The 24,671-nt window shown below is 42.0% G+C and overlaps 1 protein-coding gene across 2 annotated transcripts in view; it reads left to right on the top strand.

The window, feature by feature from the left end:
* The window catches only part of PID1 (phosphotyrosine interaction domain containing 1), an 86,247-nt gene extending 62,118 nt beyond the window's left edge, over positions 1 to 24,129 (top strand). For both annotated transcript variants that reach the window (XM_065640167.1, XM_065640168.1), the window contains exon 3: positions 23,635 to 24,129. In XM_065640167.1, coding sequence (XP_065496239.1) covers positions 23,635 to 24,111 — 477 coding nt within the window. In that variant the 3' untranslated portion in view covers positions 24,112 to 24,129. The remainder of the gene's footprint in view (positions 1 to 23,634) is intronic.
* Positions 24,130 to 24,671: the final 542 nt, after the last annotated feature.

The following is a 24,671-nucleotide window of genomic DNA, read 5'->3' as shown; positions in this document are numbered from 1 at the left end:
CCTTTCCTCTGACAATCAATTGGATTTTTCAGCTGCCAAGTCACAAAGCAAGCTCATTTCAGACCTTAGATTTCTGGATGTGAATCCAAAGTAATTCAACTTGATTTCAAAGAAGTTATTTCATATATGTCTGCATATATATCTGATGGAAAGATTCATCCTATCATGCCATGTAAAGAGATCTGTCTATCTCCCCATATATTGTACCATATGAGCTAATCTTGGCAATGGAAGTTTTATCTGTTTCAATGCAGACTTAGGAAATGATGACTCCTGCTATCTTCCTCTCTGACTTTCCCTCAGGCATCCAAGTACTATCTCTCTAGAGGAGATTTCAGCAGCAGACATTAGGAATGGAGAAAGAGTCGCATGGTATGAGTCATTAAATAGCAATAAAGAAAAAAGATTATAAGATAGAGCTGTCTCAGAACAGGAACCACCTATTGTGAATTCTCAGGATTTTTGTTTGCTTTTGTTAAATGTCGTCTTCTCTTTCTAAATGGAAAGCTGAAAAATGCGGACATGAATGGGCATTGTGCACTTTCACAATTAGTAAAAGCTCCAGTCACGTCACAGAAGTGACTCAAATGTCTCTATTTCACTCCTTCCCTATTTCAGTTATCTTTGTTTTCTTGTTTACCAGCATACTAATTGCATTTGGGAGGGGAGGAAGGGCTGTATTAGCATCTTCTTTTGACAGCCAGCTTCAGTTCCTAGAGAAAAAAAATAAAAGACAACAAAAATCCCATAAGACCTATCTGTTGCAGTGAATTTTTTCTGCTGATTAGTGAAGGCTGCGATGTGGAGGGCAGAGTTTCATCCAGTCCCCAGTTGGGGCTGCTCAGGGACATTTGACATGGTGGCTGAGCCATGTCCTGGGAGGAAAAAAACGCAGGTGGCTTATTTGCAAATGAACCTCAGGAGCAGTTTAGGCAAAAGCTGGACTGTGGCAGCCTGTTTTCCAAAGCTGAGCCCCCGCTGCGACAGATGCAGCACAGCCGGGTGCTGCGTGCGAGCTCTCCCAGCTGGGACAGCAGCCCCGGCGGTAAACACTCCTGCTGCAGAATGTAAATATTTAGGGGTCCTGATGGAGAGTAAGCTCTTTCAAGAGCCTTCTGTTTATAATCATTCACAAAAGTAAATGTTTCCTATTATACAAGGAGCATGTGGTAGGTTCCTGAGCCTAAGCACTTCACTGAAGTTGTATGAGAAGCATAAGGAGCTGGTGAGCCCCGCTTGCTGCTGCTCCTTGGGCACTCGACCAGTTGCGCACAGCTTTCCATCCCCGTGGCACTGGGCTCTGTGGGCTTGTCCCAGCCCACCACTGCCCTCCAAGCGTGAAACTGGTTGGACTTCTACCTCCCTGAAATGTGACCGTGGCACGTGCTGCATCTCAGCTGTGTAGCTCTCCTGCTCTCAGGAAATCACGTCGTCACCTCCCCCGCCCCCCCCCCCCCTTTTTTTTTTCCATTTTCAAGTACTGAATAACATGGGATGCAGCTCCCTGCAGAAGTTCACCGGTCAGATCACATTTTTTATTAGGACACAGGGATTTGAAGGTATTTGGAATATACGGCTTTTGATATCTTTGAGGACAAAACCAGATGATGGCTTTGTAGCTGATTTGGTGGAAATGTTGGCATATTTCAGGGCTTTGCTAGCACAATGGTTTCAGCACAATGTCACTGTTTGGTTTCTAACCTGGTTTAAGAAAATAGTGCCACAAAGACCCTTCTGCATTCCAGAGCCGCTTCTCATGCCCCCTCATGATGAAATCATAGGCAACAGTGAGCTCCCAGATTTCTTACAAAAATCATGTGGGTTTTTTTCTGATGACTTAACCTTCCTCCTTCTTTCCCCCTTTTTTAAAAACAAATACCTTTGTGCTGCCACAGTGCAGGCACAGTTGTAGTGACCTTACTCGGTGTCACTGCAAATATTTCCAGCGTCCCAGGCCGCAGCTGAAGGCAGTGGTGGAAACGTGCCTTCCAGTAGGTCCCGAGCCCCTGAGATTCTCCCACACAGGTACAAGTCCCTCATGCAGCAACTTCGGGCTTTGCAGGCAGTTTCTTGTTCCTTCAGACTGATGCCTGCGTATGAGTCATGTCAGGGCAGGAGCCTTGCCCAGTGGCATGGATTGACGCAAGATGAGTTAATGTCTCGTTGAATTAAGAATTCATTGTCTTTTCCTGCCTTGTGTTGTATGTAACAGTTGTTTGTGGTCTGATATCAAGTTATAATATGGTAGTATTTTTTCATCTCTTTAAACTGATTTGGGTGGGTTATTGAAGAAGGCTGAATATTCAGCTGATTTGATCTGATTGGGGTTTATTCAGATAGCAATATTTATCATAAAAGTGCACTCTGATTGGATTTGTTAAAGATTACCGTGAGCCATTTATCCTTGAGAGAAAACAAGAGGTAAAAATGTTCTGGGAGGCTGGCCAGAAATTTGGAAAGCTCATAGTAAAAATATGAATAATAATGGATGTTTGACATTGTTTGATATAATAAAATCTCATTTCTATAATTAAGAGTCTTCATCCAAGACATTCACTTTTGCTTTCCATTCTGATATATTGTACTATCCAAGAGGAAAAGGAACAGTGCAACTAACTCAGGTGATTGTAAAGAAGTTATCAAATTTTTGTAGTGTTACTTGAAATGTTTCTTGTTTTCTGAAGGACCAAAGATGTGAGTCAAGCATTAGCTGATTTTCTCCATTTTTTTTCCTTTACCACCTGCCTGCTGTGTGGTGCCTGTGCTGAACGTGAGTGCTGCTGCTTCTGTAAAGAAGCAAGTAGGAACACAGAAATCCCTGTTGCATCTCAGTGCCTGGGAGGCAGCTGAGCAAGAGGAAGCGGAGGTTTTCTGATGGCGCCGGGAGCGCTTTGCCCTTGAGACTGGAGAGGTCAGACTGATGCAAGTTCAGTTATGAGGCTTGGGGTTACAAGGTACTCTGAGTAAAGAAATGGTAACTATTCTCCTGTGATGGCAGCGTACAAGTGGTACCATAATGAGATGCCCCCAGCTTTATAAGCTACTATTTGCATGGTCCGTCTTACTTTCTGATTCCTTCTCTGTTAAAATAGGCATATCGGCTTATGTGAAGAAACTGAATGTTTAGGTTAAAATAAATAAAAAAATAAATAGATACAAGCTCCCCAGTGCTACACGATCCAAAGTTACCCACTGGTGCAGATGGGTTACAGGGCCTTCTCTGTGCTTGGTGCACAGAGGACGTGCTTGTTACAGCCTGGCTCTGGAGCTGCTTTTTTTTGCGTGAGAGGTGAGAGATTCAGCTTTTAGATTTGGAGGTTGTCCAGTTCACCGAGGGTGTGTTGATGCTTACCAGAGTCCTATGACCAAAGTTTATATGAGGAAGAAAAGTGTTTCTTATTGTGTTAGGCTGTCATATAAGCAACTGCAGAATGATTGTTTCAGAATCTGGTATATCCCAAACTGTAGACTCTTCCAGACTACTTTGATGGGTTGTATGTCCACATGACTGGTGTTAGATAGGTGTCTACAACAACCACGAAGTGGCACTCCAGATCCAGCAATCTAACAGGGGAAGGGTCTATTTATGCCATCAGGTTGCAAGGATCTAATATACAATTATTTGCAAGTCTGTAGCCACCATTGAAACAAATTGAATTGCTGAAGGTTAAATTACTATCTTCAGAAATGTTTTTATATATCCAGCTTGACATTTCATTATCCCAGTACAATATAAATATCAAATTTGATTAGCTGTCAAGCAGCAACAAAAATTATCCAACATCTTTCCATCATTTTTACTCCAGAAAAATAGTAGGAGGAATCATAAAAAATAGCTGTTTGCCAAAAGTGAATTAAAACTTAAAAATATTGATTGAAAATGGTATTTGATTGTGTCGCTAAAATATTTGTTTCCCAGAAAGTACCTTTATGAAGGCTGTTGGAGGCAGACGTTCAAGCTGCTGCATCCATTGCTGCATATAACCTATTGTAGTTTGGGCCATGCTATTTTTTTCATCCAGCTTTAGTGTTGCTTCCAAGATTCATTTTGACACTTTGAGATTGCATTATGCTTACAGGACAAAAATCTCCCAGTAGCTTGCCCAAGATAAGTTTTTTAATCAAGCAAAATCTGAATAAAACATCACATTTGATTGACCTTGTTGGCAAAACCATTTGTGGGCAACTGGCTGTATCCGTATTTTAAAATTAAGATATTATGGGTCAAGGAAACCTCTGCTGTGAATCAAATTTGAGTTACCCTAAATTTGAATAGTGTCCTGAGTGCTGGAATTTAGCCAATGCAATATTTAAAACATTTTTCAGTGTCATAACAAATCATCTATCATGCTCTGTGGATCTAGAATTGTTTATAACCATTTTATTACCATGAACAATTTCTAGCTCATGCTATAATTACTATTCAAACTATGTGACATCAGTCTAATTCTCTTTTGTGAGATTCATGTGTAATTCCAGTCTAGTATTTTACGTATGTGACTGTGAAGGCAGCTGTTGGAAGAGGAACTTTAGGTATATTTCTGAGTAAATACACCGGGCAGAGCTGCAGTTCCTGATGAAGATGGGATATCTCTGAAGCTAAGCAGGAACTACAATTCCCTCTGGCTCATGTCTGTCACAGAGCAGTATTACGTTTAACAGCTGTTTTTGGGAGAGGGAAAAGTTGGTCTCATCCCCGGCAGGTCGCGTCGTTGTTTCACATCGTGCCTGCTGGTGATCACGCAGCCCCGGTGGGATAGATCATTGCAGCTCCACTGACGTCTGTGTGGCTGCGGGTTGGCGCTGGGCGCAGACGTCACCCAGCTTTCTCTAAACAGACTTTTAAATGTCAGGTTCCTGTGATGGAGGCTGTATCAGATCAGGACCAAAACTTCAGTGTTTCAGAATTCTTTCTTACAGGTTTTTTTGACTGCAAATGCCAACTGTGTTTTCTGTTGACTTGATATTTTCGGGAATTTTTTATTCTTTTTAAGTTATATAAGTTAATCTCACAAATGACTGTATATGGGTGCCCATGTGGGCTGTCTCCTTGTGACATTATATACTCTGGGGATTAGTATGCAAACACTTCAATAACAAAATCTTTATATGCTTTCTGGTTTGTATTCAAGTTGCAAAGAAGGCCATTACTTTCTAGCCTGTTGCTTAATTGAGATAAAATCAAACATTATCAGCCGGCATTATATTTTACATGGGATTTGTACTGCGTTATGAGCTGCATCCTTAATGACTGATGATTGCAATCATATTGGAAGTGTGATGTTCCTTTTTCATGGTTGTAGAACGATAAAACCGGTTTAACAGCAGTGCAACAGAAATAGTTTATCCTTTGAGGCTTAAAATGGGAAGCCATTCTTCATTTTATTTTAACAAACAAAGAAAACACTTTATACCTTCCTTCTAAGTATCAGGGGACTGGCATGGGAAATTTATGACTGAGTTTCTGTTCTTGAACCGGATTTCCAGTGAAGATTTAAGGGTCGAAAGAGGCATTCAGGAAGTTAAGCCAAACATTTGGGAACCTTTAGTATTCCACCCATGTAACCTTGTGGGCTCCTTCACTTCTTTATCATGAGTTTCCATTGGTAGTGTCTGATATAGTTACACAACAGAAACATGCATTTACATTTTAGCATATATTTATGTTTTAGCATTTAGCATATGTTACTTATAAAATACTGAGATGTTACATACTTTGATCACTCTGGATTTTTTTTTTTTAAACAAACAAAAGGTCTGATTCTCTGCCCCAGATCTCATAGAGGTGCTCAGACCCCAGAAGCACCACTGTGAAGGACCAGGTGCTGCTCCAGCCCACATCCCAGTGACCGAGGAGGTGCTCTGATGGCACATGCTGGGTGATGGAGCAACAACATATGAACCCCAGCTCTTGCTATCTGGGTGAGCACCCTGCTTACCACCCAGCAGACAGGGGTTATGGGGCCACTCTTACTCCCATCTAGTTTGGGTGAAGATGGCAGCAGCGTGGTGTGCTGGGGAGGGTGGAGGTAGTTGGGGTTGGGCTCCCTGCTACCATCTCTGTCTGGGGTAGTGCTACCCACCTGCAACATCCTCCCCAACAGGCCAACCCGCAGGAGTTCAAAATGTTTTGTGGGGTGTGACTGGGAGCTGGTTAGGGGGTCACATTCATGCTGCAGCTGTACCAGTGCTACAGTGATGGTAAGCATTTCATCTGATCTCTTGGGATTTCCAGATGTTGATTTCTCTGCTTTAGTATACGATGTCCTTTTCCCATCCTTCTCCTCCTCTGTCAGCATAGAGGGATCACACGTGCCTTGCACAATAACTTTGCTGCACTTAACTCACTGATCTAACTGTATGGCCATGGGCTTTGCTTCCTAATGGGCTTGATCACGTTGGAAGACTTTATAAGCCAGTAGAATGGATTTTGATCCCTTTCTGTTTTGGTGTAACACAGCTGTTACAATGGTGCCTTAGCTACATTAGGGACAAACACTGTGTTTTTTTGGCTCCTGGTTCTCGCTCACCATATGACACCACGGCTTTGCTCTCATCTCTTAGGGGAGATGCTGTAGTAGTCCCACGTTTTCCTATGTGACATTGATATTCTACCACACTATGCATAAACGTGGTGTATCAAGTGTCTAGTGGTATGTACTGAACACAGATTTTTCACACTGAAAACACAGTTTATGAAGCCTTCTTTGTCAGGTCTCTGTGAGCTTTCCAGATTTGCATTTCAGTCCTAGTCCTTTAATGTGAGTGTCCATGGACTGTGCAGCTAAAGAAGGTAGTGAAGGAGTAGACGTTAAAAAGGCTTCACTGTTAAAAAATGGGGATTGCTTCAAATGACAGACATCAGGGCACAAGCGACTGTGCTGGCTGCCACGTTTCTGCTTTCTGTACTCTGTGCCAGAGGTTAAAATCATATTTGTTTCTTCCACTTCACAAATGCTGGTGACCGAGTACAGAGCAGGTCAAAGCCCAGACAACCTTCCGCTTAGGCAATGGCTAGAAGTAACTTTGGGGCTGTATGAAATACTTCAGATAGATGTCCATATGACAACTTGGTATTTAAGCCATGAACCAGAGCCAGGGCTTTGCAGTTGCTTCAAGCTGTTTTACTGGCTAGCTTATCTTCATTATGATAGATCAAACAAGACCATACCATAGGACTCATAAAGTTTTTGGAAAAGTGTTAACTACCACTGTTGCTGAGGAGAGGACCGTTTGTTTTCCCTCTGTGGTGTTTTCTAGCAGGAGTTACCTCATGTGTGTTACCAGAGCCCCCAGCTCTGCCCTTGGCTTTCTCCCTGGCCTGGGTATCCTGACCAGCTTTTACACCTTTTCTTGTTCAAGGGTGTCAAAATCACATTTTCCTTTCAGCTGTTGCTTTTTTGCATGCAGTCCCTCTGAGGGGAGTGGGCAAGAGCTCTGCTGTGCTTTGCTGCCCAAGTGCGTGATACATCCATGTGAGCTGACATGGAGCTCTGGAAAGCCCAAGGTCAGTTTTGCTCTGTGACCTTAGTGAGTTCCTCCTGTCTGTTGCTTTGCTATGAGTCAGACAACAGTCCAGCTTTTGATTTAAAAAAAAAAAAAAAAAAGAAAAAAAAAAGAGAAGTAATTTCTTAGTAACTTCAAGCTGATCATCTGTTGGAAAAGAGTAGTAGCTCCTTTTAACCAGGAATCAATGGGTCTTCAGAATAGAAGGTGTTTGGTTTTCTGGCAGTGCTACACATGTGATAATGGCCTTCAGCTGCAATCAGGGCTTTGTTCATCTGAGAATCATATGCTGAAAAGTGCATATGAAGTAGCAAAAAACTGGGATTACAAGAATTTGCATTCCCTAACAGGTTATATAATGATCAAGGAGAGTGATTGTATGTGTACTTAAATAAAGGTCATGAGTGTTATGAAAGCTGCTGTGTGTGTCTTTATCCATCTACGTGGAAGGAGTTGTGTTAGTCTTCTGTTGATTCTTGCAGAATTTTTCCAGGCCTAAGATAATAATTGTGCTGCCTGGCGAAGCCCAGAGCTTTATCTCCTTTTCCACTCTTGCGGGATACCCTTGGATACAAATTTCTGTTCTGTCTTTTACAGCGCGTGTTTACATAATTTCCATTTCAAAAAAAGTGTTTGAAGGTGGCAGATTAGTTGCTGGAATTGGAGAAGAACACAAGCAAGACGAAACCTGTTCTTGCCATTGCATCCTTGATTTAATTAGTTCAAATGCAAGATCTTGGTTATACCTGAGAGTGTTTTGTGTAAGAGTTTAAGTGTTAGTTGGAAAGTATAAAGGACATTATGTCTCCTTTGTCTAAGGTATAAAAGGAAAAGGCTGGTTTCCTTTTAAAAAGAAACTCTAGAGCAGTTTGTGCTCTACATCAGAGAAGTGTTTGATTTCCTGATCTCTTCCAGTCAGTTTGTAATACAAGTCCAAATCCAATCTATAAGTAGTAGCCAAAGTGGTTTTTGCCTTCTTTGAAGTTCTCACTTGATAAATCTAATTGTGCTGGTTGAGTATTTTTCCAAAGTGCAGCAGACTTATATAATGGAGAGTAGATTTTGCTTTGGCGTGTGGTACTGTGCCGTCATCCTCTTGGACCACCTCCAGGAGAGCACAGGTGGCACATCTGCTGGGATCTCACAGCTTCTCTATTTTTATTAGCCTTTCTGGCTTGCATCCTCTATGGTACGACCCACCCCTGAGATGCACTTTCTGTGGACTGCTCCATGGAATTTCTTCTGTTCACCTTCTAAAATTTCTTCCCAATATCTTAAATTAAAAATGTCTGGGTAAACCTTTTAGGGTTTATTCTAGTTATTGTTTTATGACCAGATTAACTTCATCTGAATGGCTACAAGGAGCCTAGGGCTATCCTTATGGATCATCCATGGAGCATCATCATGCTCTGGTTTGCGATCCACCCTGGAAACAGCTACATATCCAGCAAGAACTTTTTCAGGGTCACGTCATTCCTCTTTCCCTGTTCCATGCATTTCCAGTCTTCCCTATGTAAAGTTCCAACTTGCTGTGGTTTTCGTAGCTTCCACACTGTCCGGGCTCTGTCCCAAGCAGATGCAGCTCACACCTATTCCCATCACCCAGCTGCTGCAGGCAGTGCTGGTGGGGCACTTCTCCATCGCTGGGACTGCATTTTCCTGGGAGGGAAGGAAGGAAGCGAAGCAAAGGGCCTGCAGGAAAGGAGGCAGATGCAAGGAAGTAGCGTAGTTACCTTGCTTCATGAGCACCTTTCCTTTGCACGTACTGATTCTTGGGTGTTTATGTAGCCAGGACCTGTTCTGCAAAGTGAACGGGAGTGCAGCAGATGTGGTGGTATAAAGGTGGTGGTGCTCCCCCATGCCGTTGGGAGACACCACTCCAAGTGACACTGTAAATGAGGCAGACGTTGTCCTAAGTGCTGCAGTCATTGGAAAACTGTGCCTCTTTTTGCAAGGGTAGCACTGTTAGGGTGGCTGCTAAAGCACACTTTCCATTTCCATTTATTACACTGCTCCTTCATAAATTGCCCTTGCAGTTTTTCTCGGTAATAGTAGTCATCACCTCCTTTTCTAAACTCTGGAGTTGGGGTATACAGGGACGTGTAGGCAGCTGCTGTTTATATTTTAATGATACAGCTTGCAAAATGCTTTTTTGAGAAGAAGGGTGTTATAAATAATTCAATGGAATTATTTTGTAGTACATATATATATGTATATCATATCCTGTTAGAACAGCATAGTGTCACTTTAGGCGTGCAGATCAGAAGCCGTCCATGTGTGTTGCTGAACAATTTGGCATCTTAGAAACCTAAGGCTGTCACAGGCATTATGAGATGATGCATTAATACCATTTCTGGGCGTTAGCGAGTTCATCCCCAGAAGGGCTGTGCTCCAGTTCACTAGTGCATATTGTACGATCTTGCTGCCATGGGAGGGACTGCCTCATTTGTGCTGTTTTAACTGAGAAGATTTTAATAATCTCTCTTCAGTGCTTTTGTGAGAAGGATGATACAGTTGTTTTGTATCTACAATTTTTAAATTAAAATAAAAATTTTACCTTGCTGGTGACAAAACATAAAGACAAATTATAATCTGTATTGTCTGCCATAGTACCTGTTTTTTAAGGTAGGGACCAACTTCTATTTCAGCTTTTTCTCCTTGACAAAGCAAAGGTAAACAAGATCCTCCAAAGAAACATCATGTCCTGGCTGCCCTTGTCTAGCGTAAGAAATACTAGGGTTGTGGTGTGTTGGGTTTTTTTTGTTTGGTTGGTTCTTTTCTGGGGGGGGAGAACGGGATGGAGGGACTGGGGAGAGGTCTTGTAGAAGCAGGATGTTTTCTTGTAAATAAGGTTTCCCCCACAGAAATAGCTAGGTTGGCCTGTTCAGATTTGATTTGTGCATACATGGCTGGAACTTCAGTGCTGGTTCTGGGTTTGTGGTGTAATTAAAGAATCTTCTACTTGGTTTTGGCCCAACGAGAGATACCAACTTGTTTTAATGAGGAGGCAACAGAGGAAAAGCGTGGAAAGCTAGAGACAGATGATAGGGGACAAATAATATAGTGTGTGCCTTTACTGGAAATATCTACATTTTTAGCATAAAGTAAATTGTATGTTACCCAAAATGCTGTTTTCGCTCTGTTGTACTGTCATATTTAAGCTCATGTGTAATTAAACCTCAAATATGTGTTATTTTCTATTTACAACTATTTAACCAATATAATAACAGCTTTAGTAGGAAACCAGACTGTTAAGAGAGGCTCAGCAAGGGCTCTAATCCTGTGAGTGGAAGTACAACCGTGTCCCATACCAGCATTGTATCAGGCTCCTTAGGAATGGGAGCGTTTTGACTTTGCTTGCTTCAGCCTGGGTGGGAAAAGCTACGGACCTTTATAAGACAAGTAATTCCTCATTTGTTAATGCACACACTGATATCTATTGCCAAATTTCTGTTCATATTTCTAGATACTGAATGTGTGATCAGCTTTTCTTAAAATGCTCGGCATGTGTTGCTATCCGTGCGCTTTTGAAAATCTCTGTCAGTATCTCAGAGCAAAGGGAGAGAGCACTCTAAACCCATGGGCTTTCTTGAAATGCCTGGAAATATTTGGTTGCTGCTGTTCGTTGAAGAGAAACCTTCCCCTGTGGGCAGTTTATTCCAGTCTTGGCCATTGCTTTGTCAGTTCGGACCCTGCTTTTTTATTCTTCCCTTTCTGTCTGATACTGGAAAGTACTGGAGAAAGTATTATGCACTGGTTGGACTCTTAGTTTGATATGATCAAGAACTATTAAGCTCTTAAAAAACCCCTGCTTATTCTGTTAAATAATTTTAATAACTATATGGAAAATTATACGTGTAGGATGATGATAAATGGCTAAGACTAAGTACTTACTCGTTACAGACCTATGAAACACCTTGTTCATGGAAGGTGTTTGAGTAATTGTTTATACAGAAAATAGTCATCAGACTTCTGAGATTTTTACCAGATACATTTGCAGTCATAGTTAGCAACATGTTAACTTTTCAGTGGTGAGACCTCATTGAGCTGCTTATGCTACGGAACAGCCTGCGCTTTGTAGGATGGATATATTTTACTTAGAGACAATGTCATAGGCAGCCTCTAACGTTCTTTACTTTAGGAAGCTGTATTCTGTTGTCACATTGAAGATGATTTCAGGGAGTTATTGTTGCTATACCCAGACCTGACCCTCTGTCCCCAGGTGGGCCAAGCAGCAACTGGAGTAAAGGTGCCTGAGCTGCAGCGCAAAGCCCCCGGTGGGGTCTCTGCTCCCTACAGCTTGGCCCTGTGGTCCCAGCCGCTGCCAGGCTGTGAAGAGGGAGACAGAAAAGAGGGATGAGTGGAGCTGCTGTTGTATTTCTTTTACCCTAACTTCTCCTAAAGCTACATAGAGTAGATTAATGTGATGCTCTGCAAGTTCAGTGGTTGCTCTGAATCAGTATTGATCCCACCGTTCTGTTTTGCTACTGTATCTTTATATCCTTTCTTTTTACTGTTCATACAAATACAGAAGTCCTCTGCAAATATAAATTGGAACAATTTTTTAAATCAAGATGGCAGTTTTGGTTTGTTTAACTGAGAACTGCAAGACTGGGGCCTTTTTATAATGTCATTGATTACTATATTTTTAACTGCAGATATTTATTGTTGTACAAAGACAATAAGTGTCAACAAAAACAGTGAAAGGTCTATTTATTTCCATCATCAGTAGTTTCTTTTTTTCCTTTGCTCCCTAAAATTTGCACCGGTTTGTCCGTCAAACAGATCAACAGCGGGGCTATTAACTATAGATTTTGTCTTTGCAAAGTCAACTTCAAGGCCAGTGGAAACTATGAAAATGAATTATCTGCCCTTTGTAAAAGCCATGGCCTCTGTAATACCAGAGAGATGAATTGTGGATATGAAGGGAGCTCCTAGGGATTTGCTCTACAACTGGTGTGAATAGTGACTGAGTCTGACCTGCAGCCATCTGAATTGTACTGGGTGCAAGCTATGATCTAAATTGCAGCAGTGGTAAGAAGAGCTGTCCCCAGAGAAGAGGACCTTTGCCCCTCTCCCCTTCTTTCCTCCAGACAGACCTCCACTTTGGAGTGCCACACTCCGGGTGCTCCAAACCAAGGCTTGATCTTTCCTTTTGTCTCGGCTTAAATCAGCACCATAGAAGCCTCCGTGTCTTGTTTTTTGCTCCAGGTGGTTACAGACTATGCTTTCTGGCTGCTCTGTACGCTCATCGCCTTAGAGCTGAAACACATGCCAAGAGAATGGGTTGGAGGCAATGTAGCTGTTTTTGGAGAGGCACACAGGTGATGTTGTGATTAAATTAGCCAGAAAAGGAAAGAAGCTCCCTCAACCAAATGGTAATATCATCTAAATCTAAACTGTTTTGAAGGCACAGGCCAGCACTAAATCCATTGTGAAAACAGGACCACTGTGAACCACGGCTTTGGAAATGAATTTAAAACTGTATCATTGTCTTCCATCATTATACTCTATGGGACATATTTGTTCTTTTAAAATCTTTTGTTTAGTCTGCTAACATACTGTTGCATTGTTGAGTGGGAAATTTTTGGTTAAGGTGTGATATAGTGTCATAAACCTTAGAGGCAATGACGCTGTTTTTTGTGTCTTTGCAGACCCTGTGTTGCCTTGGCCCTGATCCAGAATTTGATAACACGAACATAAATGATAAATCAGACGTATTTATCTAAGAATTCATTTAGCAATAAAAAGAGTTGTTTAAACACATTTTCTTTTTAATAATGTATTTAATGCTTTCTATTGCATTGTAATATGCAAGGTCTGTTTTTCATTGCTGCAGTGTAAAATCTCCATCCCAGTGTAGGCACTGTGTTTCTTCTTTGAATTAGACTTTTCCTGAAGACAATAAAACTTGTGAGAGCTGGAAAAGTCTCTAAGGGTTTTGCTTAGTCGTGGAACTCATTTCACATAGTGATGCATGAAGGAGATGTAAAACTAATGGCTGAATACCTTAATAAGAGACTTTGCAGGTGCAGATAATGTTACATTTATATGGTGGCTGATATTTCTGTGTTCCCTTGTTCTCTTTAGGGAATATGTTTAATTTACAGTGTGTGGAGGATAGCAGAAGGAGTAACTGCCGCTGTTTCTTGGAGTCTCTCATGTATGTGGTTTGTTTCGTAATTTTTTTTTTTTTTTTTTTAATGTTACTGGTCTTGCATCACTCAGGGGGAAGAAGAACTGAAATGGTTTAGTTGTCATTATTTCTCTTCTGTTCTTCCTGTAATGCAGGCCTGAGCCTTCTCTGGAAATACAAACCCAATTTGTAGTCATCTTCGGTGGTCCCTGAAGCTGGCTGCCTTCCCTTTTGCTCTTAATTTCAGGTGTTGTCAAGTTGTGCCAGGAATCAAGTGCAGTTGGGATGTTTGGTCTCCAGAACTGAACATCTTAGTAACACAGGCTTTGTTCAGTTTTATTACTTGGCACCTTCTTTTAAAAGGAAGAAGTAAAGGGGAAATACAAGGATCTCATGGGGAATGCTGAAAGAAGGGAACCTTGAGGACAGATCTCGTAGCCATAAAAGATCCTGACAAACGTACACTCTGCATGGCTTTCTGGGAGTACTTCCAGTGTCCAAAGCCTTGGAGAGCATGTAAAATGCACATGCCTTGGTGGAAACGGTGGCCCAAGTTATATAGCCATTCCTGTACTCGCCCTTTGCATGCTCCATTACAATTGGAGAAGTTTTTGTAGGACTGGTGCCAAAGTGAGCTTTCTGTGGGTTGGAAAGGAAGGGGAACAAAGTAAAAGCAAACAGCCTGTTCCCCCCCTCGGCCAGTGGGCTCCTTCCCTCTGCTCTGAGACACCAGCTGTGAGGAGCCCAGCACTGAAAAGTTTTTTGAAACATGATGAGTTGCTTAATCAGATTTCCATGTTCGGTTTCAACCTCATGTAAATAAAGAATGTGTAGGGAGAAAAGTTTGTGTGTAATTTGAAAATAAATCTGAAGGTAGATGTCTGTTTTAGGGGAGATCATGATTATACAAACTTATTTCTCCTGGCAGAAGCTGCTTTCTCAAAGTAAAAGGTTTTGAGGTGGCAGAAGAGAGGTTTTGGAAGGACTTTGTGTGAAGGAAACTCCAAGTAATTGCAACTACTGACTGCAGTGTGGGTTGGTTTTATTCTCACTTCCCTGGCTGCCTCCACATCTCTCCTCACCCTGAGAAGGACAATGGGAAATGAACTGGCTTACCCAAGAATTAATTTCAACCTAGTGGTAACTGGGCACAGAGAAATGAAGTTACGTGAGGCAATGAAAGGAGACAAAGGAAGAAAGTAACCTAAATAACAACATAAAGAAAATATTTGTAAGTAAAAGTAATCAACTTATACAGTAGGGCGTACAGCAGCCCTGCTGAGGTTGTATATGATCGATGTATTTGTTTATTCAGTTGTGTCTTGCACTACAACATTTTAAAATTGCTGCTAGAATTAAATTGATTTCTTGAGTTTTAAATAGTGCAGTGTAAATCTTCCACTCACACCAGGACCCAGGTGTCTGTGACTGCAAGCTAGCTGCAGTTTGCCAGTTCCACTCGATTTATTTTCAGACTCATCCCCACAAGCCAAACCACAAACAGAGCTGCTTGTCCAGTGGAAAATGGCATGCAAGGGGCTATCCTTTTGTTGTTAACGGGAGGTTGCAGAGGTTGCTGGCTCTCGCTGAGCTTGTGTTTGGACTTGGTTAATCATTTTGCCAATTAGCCAGAGACTTCTGATTGCTGGATGTAAGTTAGATGCTCTTCGGTCTAACTGAGGACAGTACTTTAAGACCCAGGATAGTTCATAAAGAGACTTGTTGAGCAGCAGCCTAATGTAATGAAAGGTGAAAAGCTCAGACTATTGCCTTTCTTAGGGCTGTGTTTCCAAAGGAGAACTCTGCTTGCTGCCTTATTTATCCTGCACTGGCCATTTGGCCTGGAGAGCCAGTGGGTTTTTTCTTGTTTGCTTTTGTTCTTCTCAGAGCTTACAAATTAAGCCACCAAGGGTAATTTTTTTTCTCTTCCAGTACATTTATTTACTAAATCTTAAACTTGCCGAATGTCACTGTTTTTTCCCTTCTCTCTCCCACACAGTGTGGTTTGGTGATGGGGCTGGTCATGCAGGGTAAGGAGAGTTCTGCCGCCGTGGGGACTCTGCAGACGCTTTTGTCTTTTGCTCCCCTCCCCATGTGCCATCAGCAGGAGGCCTGGCAGGGTTCTGCTCTGGGATGGCTGGGGTTCTATTTGGCGTGCACAGGGGCTCTGGGATGTCTGTGTGCTCTGGGGTGTCTCGCTCAGAGCTGGGACAGGATCTCAGACATGTGCCCTGTGCTTGTTGTCTGTCATCCACAGTTCCTGGAGTACTTGTCCTGCTGGGTATCTGAGGAATGAGAGGTCCATAGTGGATGAGGTTTGCCCTCTGTCAGAAAAGTCCTGTGCCCGAGATGCTGCCCAGGCAGATATGGGACTGGGCCTTGGGACACCCACCCTACACCACGATAACTCATCTGCTCTGCCTGCTGCTCTGTTAAAGAGCTTTCCTAGGCTAGCTCAGAAGCAGCAGTGAAATTGGTAATATGGGGTTTTTTTTCTATTGGGAATGAGCATTTTTCAAGAAAAGGCATTTTCATAGTGCCCCAGCTCTTCCTTCTTTACCTGCTACAGCTTCTTGGAAGCACAGAGGCTGTAACGCGTGGAAGAATAATGATGGGTTAAAAATAACCACAGCTTTTGTGTCCTTTAAAGGGATTTAGTTGGAGGATTGAGTTATGTCCAAAGTGACTGCCCCACGCTATCACTTTACACCTTATTTGTGCGGTGAACCCTTCCTGGGACTGAGCTAAGGCAGGATCTGCTGCATGGTCACAGCTGGGAAACATGTGGGAAAATAAAGGCACCTGTGGAGGGCTGCTGTGAGCGCGGCCATGGGGACAGACGGAGGGAAGCAAGGAGCAGCTGCTGCCCAGGGTTGTTTTTCTGAAGGAGTTCTGAAGATGTAAAGAAGAGTTGAATGCATTTCTTGCTGGGCTTGTTTGTTATTTTTGTTTTCGAGGGAGAATGTTAGCATTGTTTTAAAACTTATGTTGAGCTTTATTCCTACTAAAGGAGTCAGATGCTGGCTGTTGACTTAACTGCTGAAGGGGTGCTGATGCTTCCAGCTTTTTCTGGAGCTACTCTTTAATTCCTTGGAATAAATCAGACGTTAACTACTGACTTTTTTTTCTCTCCCTCCTAAACTGGAGACCAGCCATCAGAGTTGATGGTTATTTTCCATTAAATGGTTGCCCAGCTCAGTCTATACTCCCTCTGAATTTTGTCTCCAAAATAGAACAGTTCTTCACATCTTTCTGTAAGCCATGTTAGTGCATTTACTGAGTATTTGTTAGTGCTGAGGAGCCCTGCGTTTTCCACAAAGACCCTCGTGTTTGTGCTGTGAAGGCTTTGGCTGGATGGTGAGCAGCATAGGTGAGGGAGCAGTGACAGGCAGAGGGAAACTGTGCAGCCTTTTTCCTTAACTGAGTTTGTTGGGTCTTACTTAAGCAATCATTGCTTGAATGCAGTTTACGGTATTTGCTCAGTGATCCAATGGAATGTCTGGGATATTTTTGTTTTTCCCGCAGAGCCAAAAAGCATTTTTTGGCTCTACATCCCAAAGCCGCCAGCCCGAGGCAAAGTCACTGCGCCTGAGGACAAGGGGAGCTCAGCTGGTGCGGCGGGACAGGCACCCTGACTGGCACCGAGTTTGCCTTAATTAAAGATGTGGCAAATGACTCTACAGCTAAATTTGCTTTTACTGAAATGAAAGATGCTTCATGACTGACTGAGCTATGGGGCAGCTTGCTGCAGGCCTGTCCTGCTCGTATCCCAGCTCTGCTGTGGGTAAAAAAATCCAGTTTATGCACTCAAAACTGTGCAACCCTCTGGTGAGCCCTGACCCTCCCCGGCCTGAGCGCAGGTTTTCTCAGTAGCAGCTGCTTGCAGAGTTCTCACGACCTGGTAATGATGCGGAGACTGAGCTTTGCTCTGGCCTTGACAACATGTGCGTGGAGGCTGGGTGAAGCCTCGGCTTTCTCGTCCTGCGTGTGCTTTTGTATTGCTAACCCAGAGAGTTTCTGCCTGTTTATTTGTGTTCCAGTGGCAATTCGTATCAAGACGCGCACGCGTCTTCCCAAACCTGCTTTTGGTTGCTCCTTTCTTCAAGTTTCCTCTGAATTCCTCTTAAATATTTTTTGTGAGTTTACCTGATCTTTAGGCTGCTCCTTCTTGCTTGGCTGGGACAAGCTGATAGTTTACTTGCTGACTGAAGGGTCTGTACCTGTGTGTCTTGACACAGGCCCTTCCAAGAGGTTTTTTTTTCCTTCACCACATGCCATGAAGTTGCCAGAGGAAAAATTCTTTTGATTTCAGAAAGAAACATCTCATTACCTCTACTTGCCTTACCTTTAACTGAGGAATATCTTGCTGTCCTGGGTCAAACATAATCAGTTGCAACTAGACCAGCTTGGAGGCAAAAAGCATGTTTATTTTAAAGCACAGATCAGCAAAAGAGTCAGTCACCTATTACTAAGATTTGCATAAGATTCAAAGTCCTCCGGGGCATCCTCCAATGTCTGTGAATAGGCAAAGTAAATACCTGCTGGCTCAAGTTCTGTGCTCTATTTGTTTTAATTTTTTTATTTTCTTTGTTAATTTTGTTGACCAAGAGCCTCATTATCTGGTGTGGAAGAAATACTTATATTACAGAAGTGACTAAGTAGTTAATTTTCCATATGGTCCTTTGATCATGGTCTTGAACACTGAGAGAGCTCACAGTCCTGTGTGCATACGTGTTCCTGTGCCAGCTTCCTGTGCCAAGAGAGCATCTGCCCTCATGTAATGTAGCAATTGTGGATCTTTACAACTTGGATCTGCTTTCTTGGAGCAATCATAATCTATGGGCCAGGGCCAGGGAACAGAGGGAGAAAAAGAAATTGGGCCACCTAACTTCGGATGCTCAACTGAGGCTTGTGAGTTAGGAGCCGTATGGACTTCTGGTCCACAGGGGAGTCAGATCTGAAGTCGGATCGACACATGCAGGAGCTAAGCTGTTCTTTATCTCATATGAGCTGTGAGTAAACAACGTGAGGTCAATGATAAAGAATTGAGTGTGAAAAGTAAAACCCTCTTATTACTGCCGACAAATCGTGTTGTGCTAGAAGCCAAAATGTCTGTGGCGGCTGCTGTATTGGTCTTTTCAAAGTTGGTAAGCTCTTGAGCCTAGTTATTAAAAGATACTTCTGCTCCATGTTACTGGACTAAAGGGGTTGAAAACAACAGTGTCAAAATACTCAAATTTTTTTGTGTGTCCAGGACGATGAATGAAAGATGACATCGATTAATCTTCATGTCCTTTGACATAAGACATCTCTACGTGTCAGATGGCTGTAGCTGTGTTATGAAAGGGCAAAGGCACAGCATTTTTCTGTTGAGGACGGCTTTGTCAGATACTGACATTGCTGTTGGCAAGTCTCTAGGGTGAAATAAGGAGCTCTTCAGAGTGTCTTGGCTTTTGCTAAAGGTTTAAATGTTTGCAAGCACAGAAGTGCTGAAACCACAAGTGTATTTTATGTCATGTTGGGTGACAGCAGCTTGCTGGGAAGCAAAGGATCAGATGGAAAATGCCAGTTTGCCATAGAAAGGTTGCAAAGAATGTGGATAATTTTTAACATGCACAAGAAGTTGTTGTGAGTTGTACCTTGCAGAAATCCATGGGAAAGATGGAACACACGAAACAAAGGACTGAAAGTGCCATGAAGAAATATATTCCTATCTCTGGGAGAAGATATGACATGACATGATATGATATGATATGATTGATATGAAATGCATATATGGCTTAAGGCTAACATAGTGGCATTGAGTTGGCTTTTCCATTCCTTTTCTTACTTAAAATACTGTGTCCAAAGCAAGTAAAGGCTGCAACAGCTTGATCATAATCTACATGTTGCAACCTGTGACTAGTCTGCTTTGCGCTGAGGCTAGAGAGGAGGGAACGTGGCTGATGGCCTCGATGTGTATAGGATGACACTTGCTGTGGGACATGCCATGCTGTCACAAGTCATCTTCCTGGACTGATGTGTGCTGCCAAGTGACCTCTGTCCCGTGTTTTGAAGGAAGGAAAAGCATTATTCAGTCCTGGTGAGGGCTGGCTTCTGGTCAGGGCTGTATTGTCACAGAGGTAGCTTTCAGCCCGAGCTACAGCTATCGCCAATCCTTGCCAATAATTATTCTCTAGTTAACGAGGCTCTACAGTTGATTCTGTTCAGGCACTTCTTCAGTGTGTGTTTGCACATGCACTAGTAATAAAAATAACAATAATGTCTTTCTGTGGCCTTCACATCCAATTCTTACAAGTATTAAAGCGGAAATTATTTTTTTTATACTTCCTGCTGGCTTCACACTGATGAGACACCATGGATTTTAATGGAAAAGACCACCAGTGGGAGTTTTTGCCTCAAAATAATTTTCTTCTCCATCTGATAATGAAAGGAGTAACCTGTTCTTTCATCTTTGGTTGGCAAACTTGGGAATCGGAAAGGAAGATGATTGTACTGTGATAGCTTTACTCTAATGATGTGTGTGGGATGTGGTTTCTGGGCATTTAAATAAACGTGGGTGTGCTGTGAGACATGATGAGGTAGGAGCCAAGATGCAGGGAGCATTGCTCATGGAATAACCTTGTAACTTGGAGCTCAGTGAGAAGTGCCCTATAAATCCTTCTTTTGCCAGTTTTAGTTCATACAAGAACTGTCCTTGCAATTATGCAAATGTTAATATCGAAGTTATTAAATTGGCCAGTTATTGGATTAGCATGTAATGGATAACATGTAGCTGATATTTAATAATGAAGAAAACTTTGTTCTGAACAAGATGGTGCCTTTTTTGTGTTCAGTGTTCAAGGTGTCTCACCAGCCTGTGTATCCCTGTTCTGTATTTAGCAGGGGACCAGGAAGTGATCTGTCTTCACTAAGAGCTTTGGTAATGCTACTCTTGTGAAATGCTTGTATCTCAACTAGGAAAAAAATGATCATTTGTTTAAAAAGAAACAAAAAATAAGAACGTTAGTAGGTGTTGATGTTTCTGTGTAAGACACAGTATGGGAGAGACTCTAAACCAAAGGTTTTGTTTGTTCTCTCTCCTGTGAACTCCTTGTTGTAATGTCTAAGCACTTATAAATATTTATGAATGTGTCCTCAAAGGAAAATGGAATTTATATAATGGAGATGCAAAGTGGTGTTAAAGTAAGTAACTTTCCAAAGGTTCCTACACAGTGATATTGTGACAGAACTGGGACAGTAAATCAGACCATTATGTCCCATTTTGGTAAACAAGCCATCATCCCACCCTTCTTATTAGTTACTTTTGCCTTGGCTGCTTTCAGAGTAAATTTCTGCTTTTCTACATGAAATAAAAATAGTTTATTTGTGAGGAAATCGGTTATTTTTTTGTAACTTCACACTTACGCAGGCCACGCACGGATTGATGGCCAACAGGGGGTTGCATTTAGTGGCAGAGAAGGAACGGAGAGAACATTAAACTCAGTTTACACTCCCGTGTGACAGCTTGCTCCAGTCTTGCTCCTCCACTGCCAGAGGTGTCCTGAGCATCACCTGGGAGTTGTTTCTGCTGCGAAGCTGATGCTCTGTGTGCTGGGGGTGAATCTGCAGTGCTGAGCTCAGCAGCGCTACCTGCCTGGGAAGACCTTTAATGATGCTTCCTAAGTGGGATGTAGCTGCCTTTGCTTTCCTCCCCTCGCCCATTCCTCATGCCGTTGCGACAGTCAACAGCTTCCTCTTACAGACAAGCCTCTAATGAAACAATTTCCTGCGTTTACTGTTATGTAGTAATGAGGGAGCTCATTTCTGCATGCTCCAAATGATGCCGGTCTTCTGCAAAAAGTGTCTGGGGGACCAAAGTGTTGCGGTGGTGGCAGCATCTCTCCTGTGGCCAGGGATTGAAAACTGTATTTGGGCAATGACAAAGTGCATGAACACGAGGCTAATTCTCTGTTCCTTAGGGTTTAAAGGCTTTGTGCAAATCTCTTTGAAGTCAGTGAAGGACTTTCTGTTGCTGCAATGGGCTTTGAATCTAACCCCAAATGCTCAGTTAATTTATAGCGTGTGTTAGCTTGTGGATATGAACTGATGCCGAGTGAACCTTCGGAGAATATACTGAATCTGCAAATTTGCACACTGATCTTGATCTTTTCAAAGCAATATGACTGTGGATATATGTTGAAATACCTCCCAGTATGTTGCAGACACATTCCTCTTTGGTCTTGTATGCGCTGTTTGTATGTGTTTGACTGGAACTATGAGCTCTGAGATTTGCTTTTAAGTAATTCTACAGTACTTTAGGGAAGTCAACTCTCATCACTAAGAAAATAAAGAAAAACACTGGTAGGTCTTGCCTTGTTAACTGTTCTAGCTGTTGTGTTTCCCACTGTTTCGAAAAATATAAAGCTTTATAAGATTTAACATATTCCCAGTGCAAAGCATGAATATTTATAGGTAGAATAAGACTTCCCATTTTGAAATGTCAGTGTTATGAAATTGCTTTTTTGGCAGACATGATTAAGCCACACAGACTTCCAATAATGTGTTGTAAGCTTTTTCCTTAATTATGGCTTAATTTAGGTCTCTGAGTTTTGCAAAACCTATGAAGCTTGCAGCAAAATATTTTTTGTGGAAAATTTTGTTTGCATGGAATACAAATCCTGTATTCCTTGTGGGTGTGATTTTTTTAAATGTCTTTAAATGTGGAAATCCCATATTTTTTCTTTACATTTCTTAAAGCATATACAAAATAAAAATAACTGGAACTGTGTGTTTAATACGGAATTTTGAAGAAATTCATTTGGAAAGTGCATGTGATTACTTTTTTTTCTCCAAATGCCTTGAGTAAAATGCACATGAGGTTATAAGACATCAAGCAAGAGACACGCGATTCTGTCTCAAGCAGTTACTGCTGCAAGAGACAAATTAGACTTGCTTTCATATAGTTGTTCTTAAATGCACCATTCTGGCAACAGCAATAAATAGAATAATCTGCATAATTGTATTTATGTAGCATTGATCTGTCTTTTCTAGAGAAAGTGTCTTCTCCCAGATAAAACAAACTTCCATTCAGCTGTAAGTAGCAGAAAGCCTCTTTAGTAGCTACTCAGATTTATGCGAATGTTTCTGCACAGGCTTAATACAGAATTTTGATATGGACCTCTCAGTAAATTTGATTTTTTTGGTGAACAAAATATGTTAAGGGTAGTACACCAACGGAAAGCAGACACCTTGCTTTCCTGTGCAGATTGAATAACAGGATATTTACTCAAAAGAGGCAGACAGAAAAGCACAGAGATGATGTGATTAAACTAAGGGAGATTTATTACTAGATTTTTTTTTAGCAGCGTATTTTCTTAAATTGATGTAATAAATGTCTCAGCTCTGCTCAAAGATAGAGTTTTGAACAGCTTTGAGCTATTCCTGGCTTAATACAAACAGCAGAAGTGGTGGAAAACCAGGATCATTTTGGAAAAAAGCTTTCAGACAGTTTAAAATCCTCTGCCGTGATCATACTTTTCTGACCTCCCACAGCCTTGCATTATCAAACTGGGAATGTCTCAGTCTCCCTAATATCAAATGTTTGAAATACGATGCAAATAAATAATCTGAATAAAGAAGAAAATTTTAAAAAGTGGTTAACATCAGAGCTACCTGAGGCATCCTCCACTGGCACTTGTTAACGTGAGCTTAGAGATACAGTCATGGGCTTTAAAGTTGGGCTTTCCAGGGGAGCTGAAGATGGTAAAATCCTTTGAAATTAGGAAAATGAACATTTTTTAATATCTGAGTTTGAATGGTGATGTCAGCATCTCAAAAAGCAAACATCTAGAAAGCAATTTGAAAACTGTTTTACTGAATATAATGGGGAAATTAGACAGTTTGAAAGGGGGTTTGTTTTATTTTCCAGGCAAAAGAAAGTTCCCTGGGATGGCAGAAAACAATGCTGGACTCTACTGCTGTGTTTCACCTATCTTTGCTCTTCTTTGCAGGTTACATATTTGGGTAAGGTTTCCACGACAGGGATGCAATTTTTGTCGGGCTGCACAGAGAAACCAGTCATTGAATTATGGAAGAAGCACACACTCGCCAGGGAGGATATTTACCCAGCTAATGCCCTTCTGGAAATTCGCCCCTTCCAAGTCTGGTTGCATCATCTGGACCTCAAAGGCGAGGCAACAGTCCACATGGATACCTTTCAGGTAGCACGTATAGCCTACTGCACTGCTGACCACAACGTCAGTCCAAACATCTTTGCTTGGGTCTATAGGGAGATCAACGATGACTTGTCCTACCAGATGGACTGCCATGCTGTAGAGTGTGAGAGCAAGCTGGAGGCCAAAAAGCTGGCCCATGCCATGATGGAGGCCTTTAAGAAGACTTTTCACAGCATGAAAAGCGATGGCCGGATCCACAGGAACAGCTCGTCAGAGGAAATGTCTCATGAATTTGAATCTGACGATGGCTGACTGAACTCATTCACGGTTCAGCAAAGGCAGAAATGGCCTAGGGAATGAGAGCTGATAAATGAATAAGCAACAATTGAAATTGGGGAATGAAAGGACTTCCAAACACTTGTCTGACCAGCTTTTAAAATCAAAAGAACAATTCAGTACTTAATGATATGCAACATCAAAGTAATTACATTACATTGAAATCTGCTGCTGTTGCAAAAGTGAGAAAAAAGCTCCCTCCCCTTTGTCTCTCACCTGCCCATCACTGTCCCTTCCTTGTCTCTGTATTTCAGGTGCACACCATGAAGTAGAATCATTCCTGTTTGTCCTATAAGACTGGTCAGTCAATTTTATTAGTGGCTCCTCTGGCATTCCTAGCTGGGGGCTGATGCACAAGAGCAAGCAGACCTGGAAAGCCCTAATGGTTCCCGAAGAGTCTTTCTCTGTGATGCATCACAAAAATCCTTTGACCATACATAGGCTAAGACAGCCATACGTAGCCTTTTAGACTAATGGCCTGGCATTCTGCAATTAATTCACATTTCACAGATAAAAAATGAAAGAAGATGCTTGTA

This window comes from Caloenas nicobarica, chromosome 8 (genome assembly GCF_036013445.1).
Source record: "Caloenas nicobarica isolate bCalNic1 chromosome 8, bCalNic1.hap1, whole genome shotgun sequence".
Classification (NCBI taxonomy): domain Eukaryota; kingdom Metazoa; phylum Chordata; class Aves; order Columbiformes; family Columbidae; genus Caloenas; species Caloenas nicobarica.
This window is presented reverse-complemented; position numbering and strand designations above follow the sequence as displayed.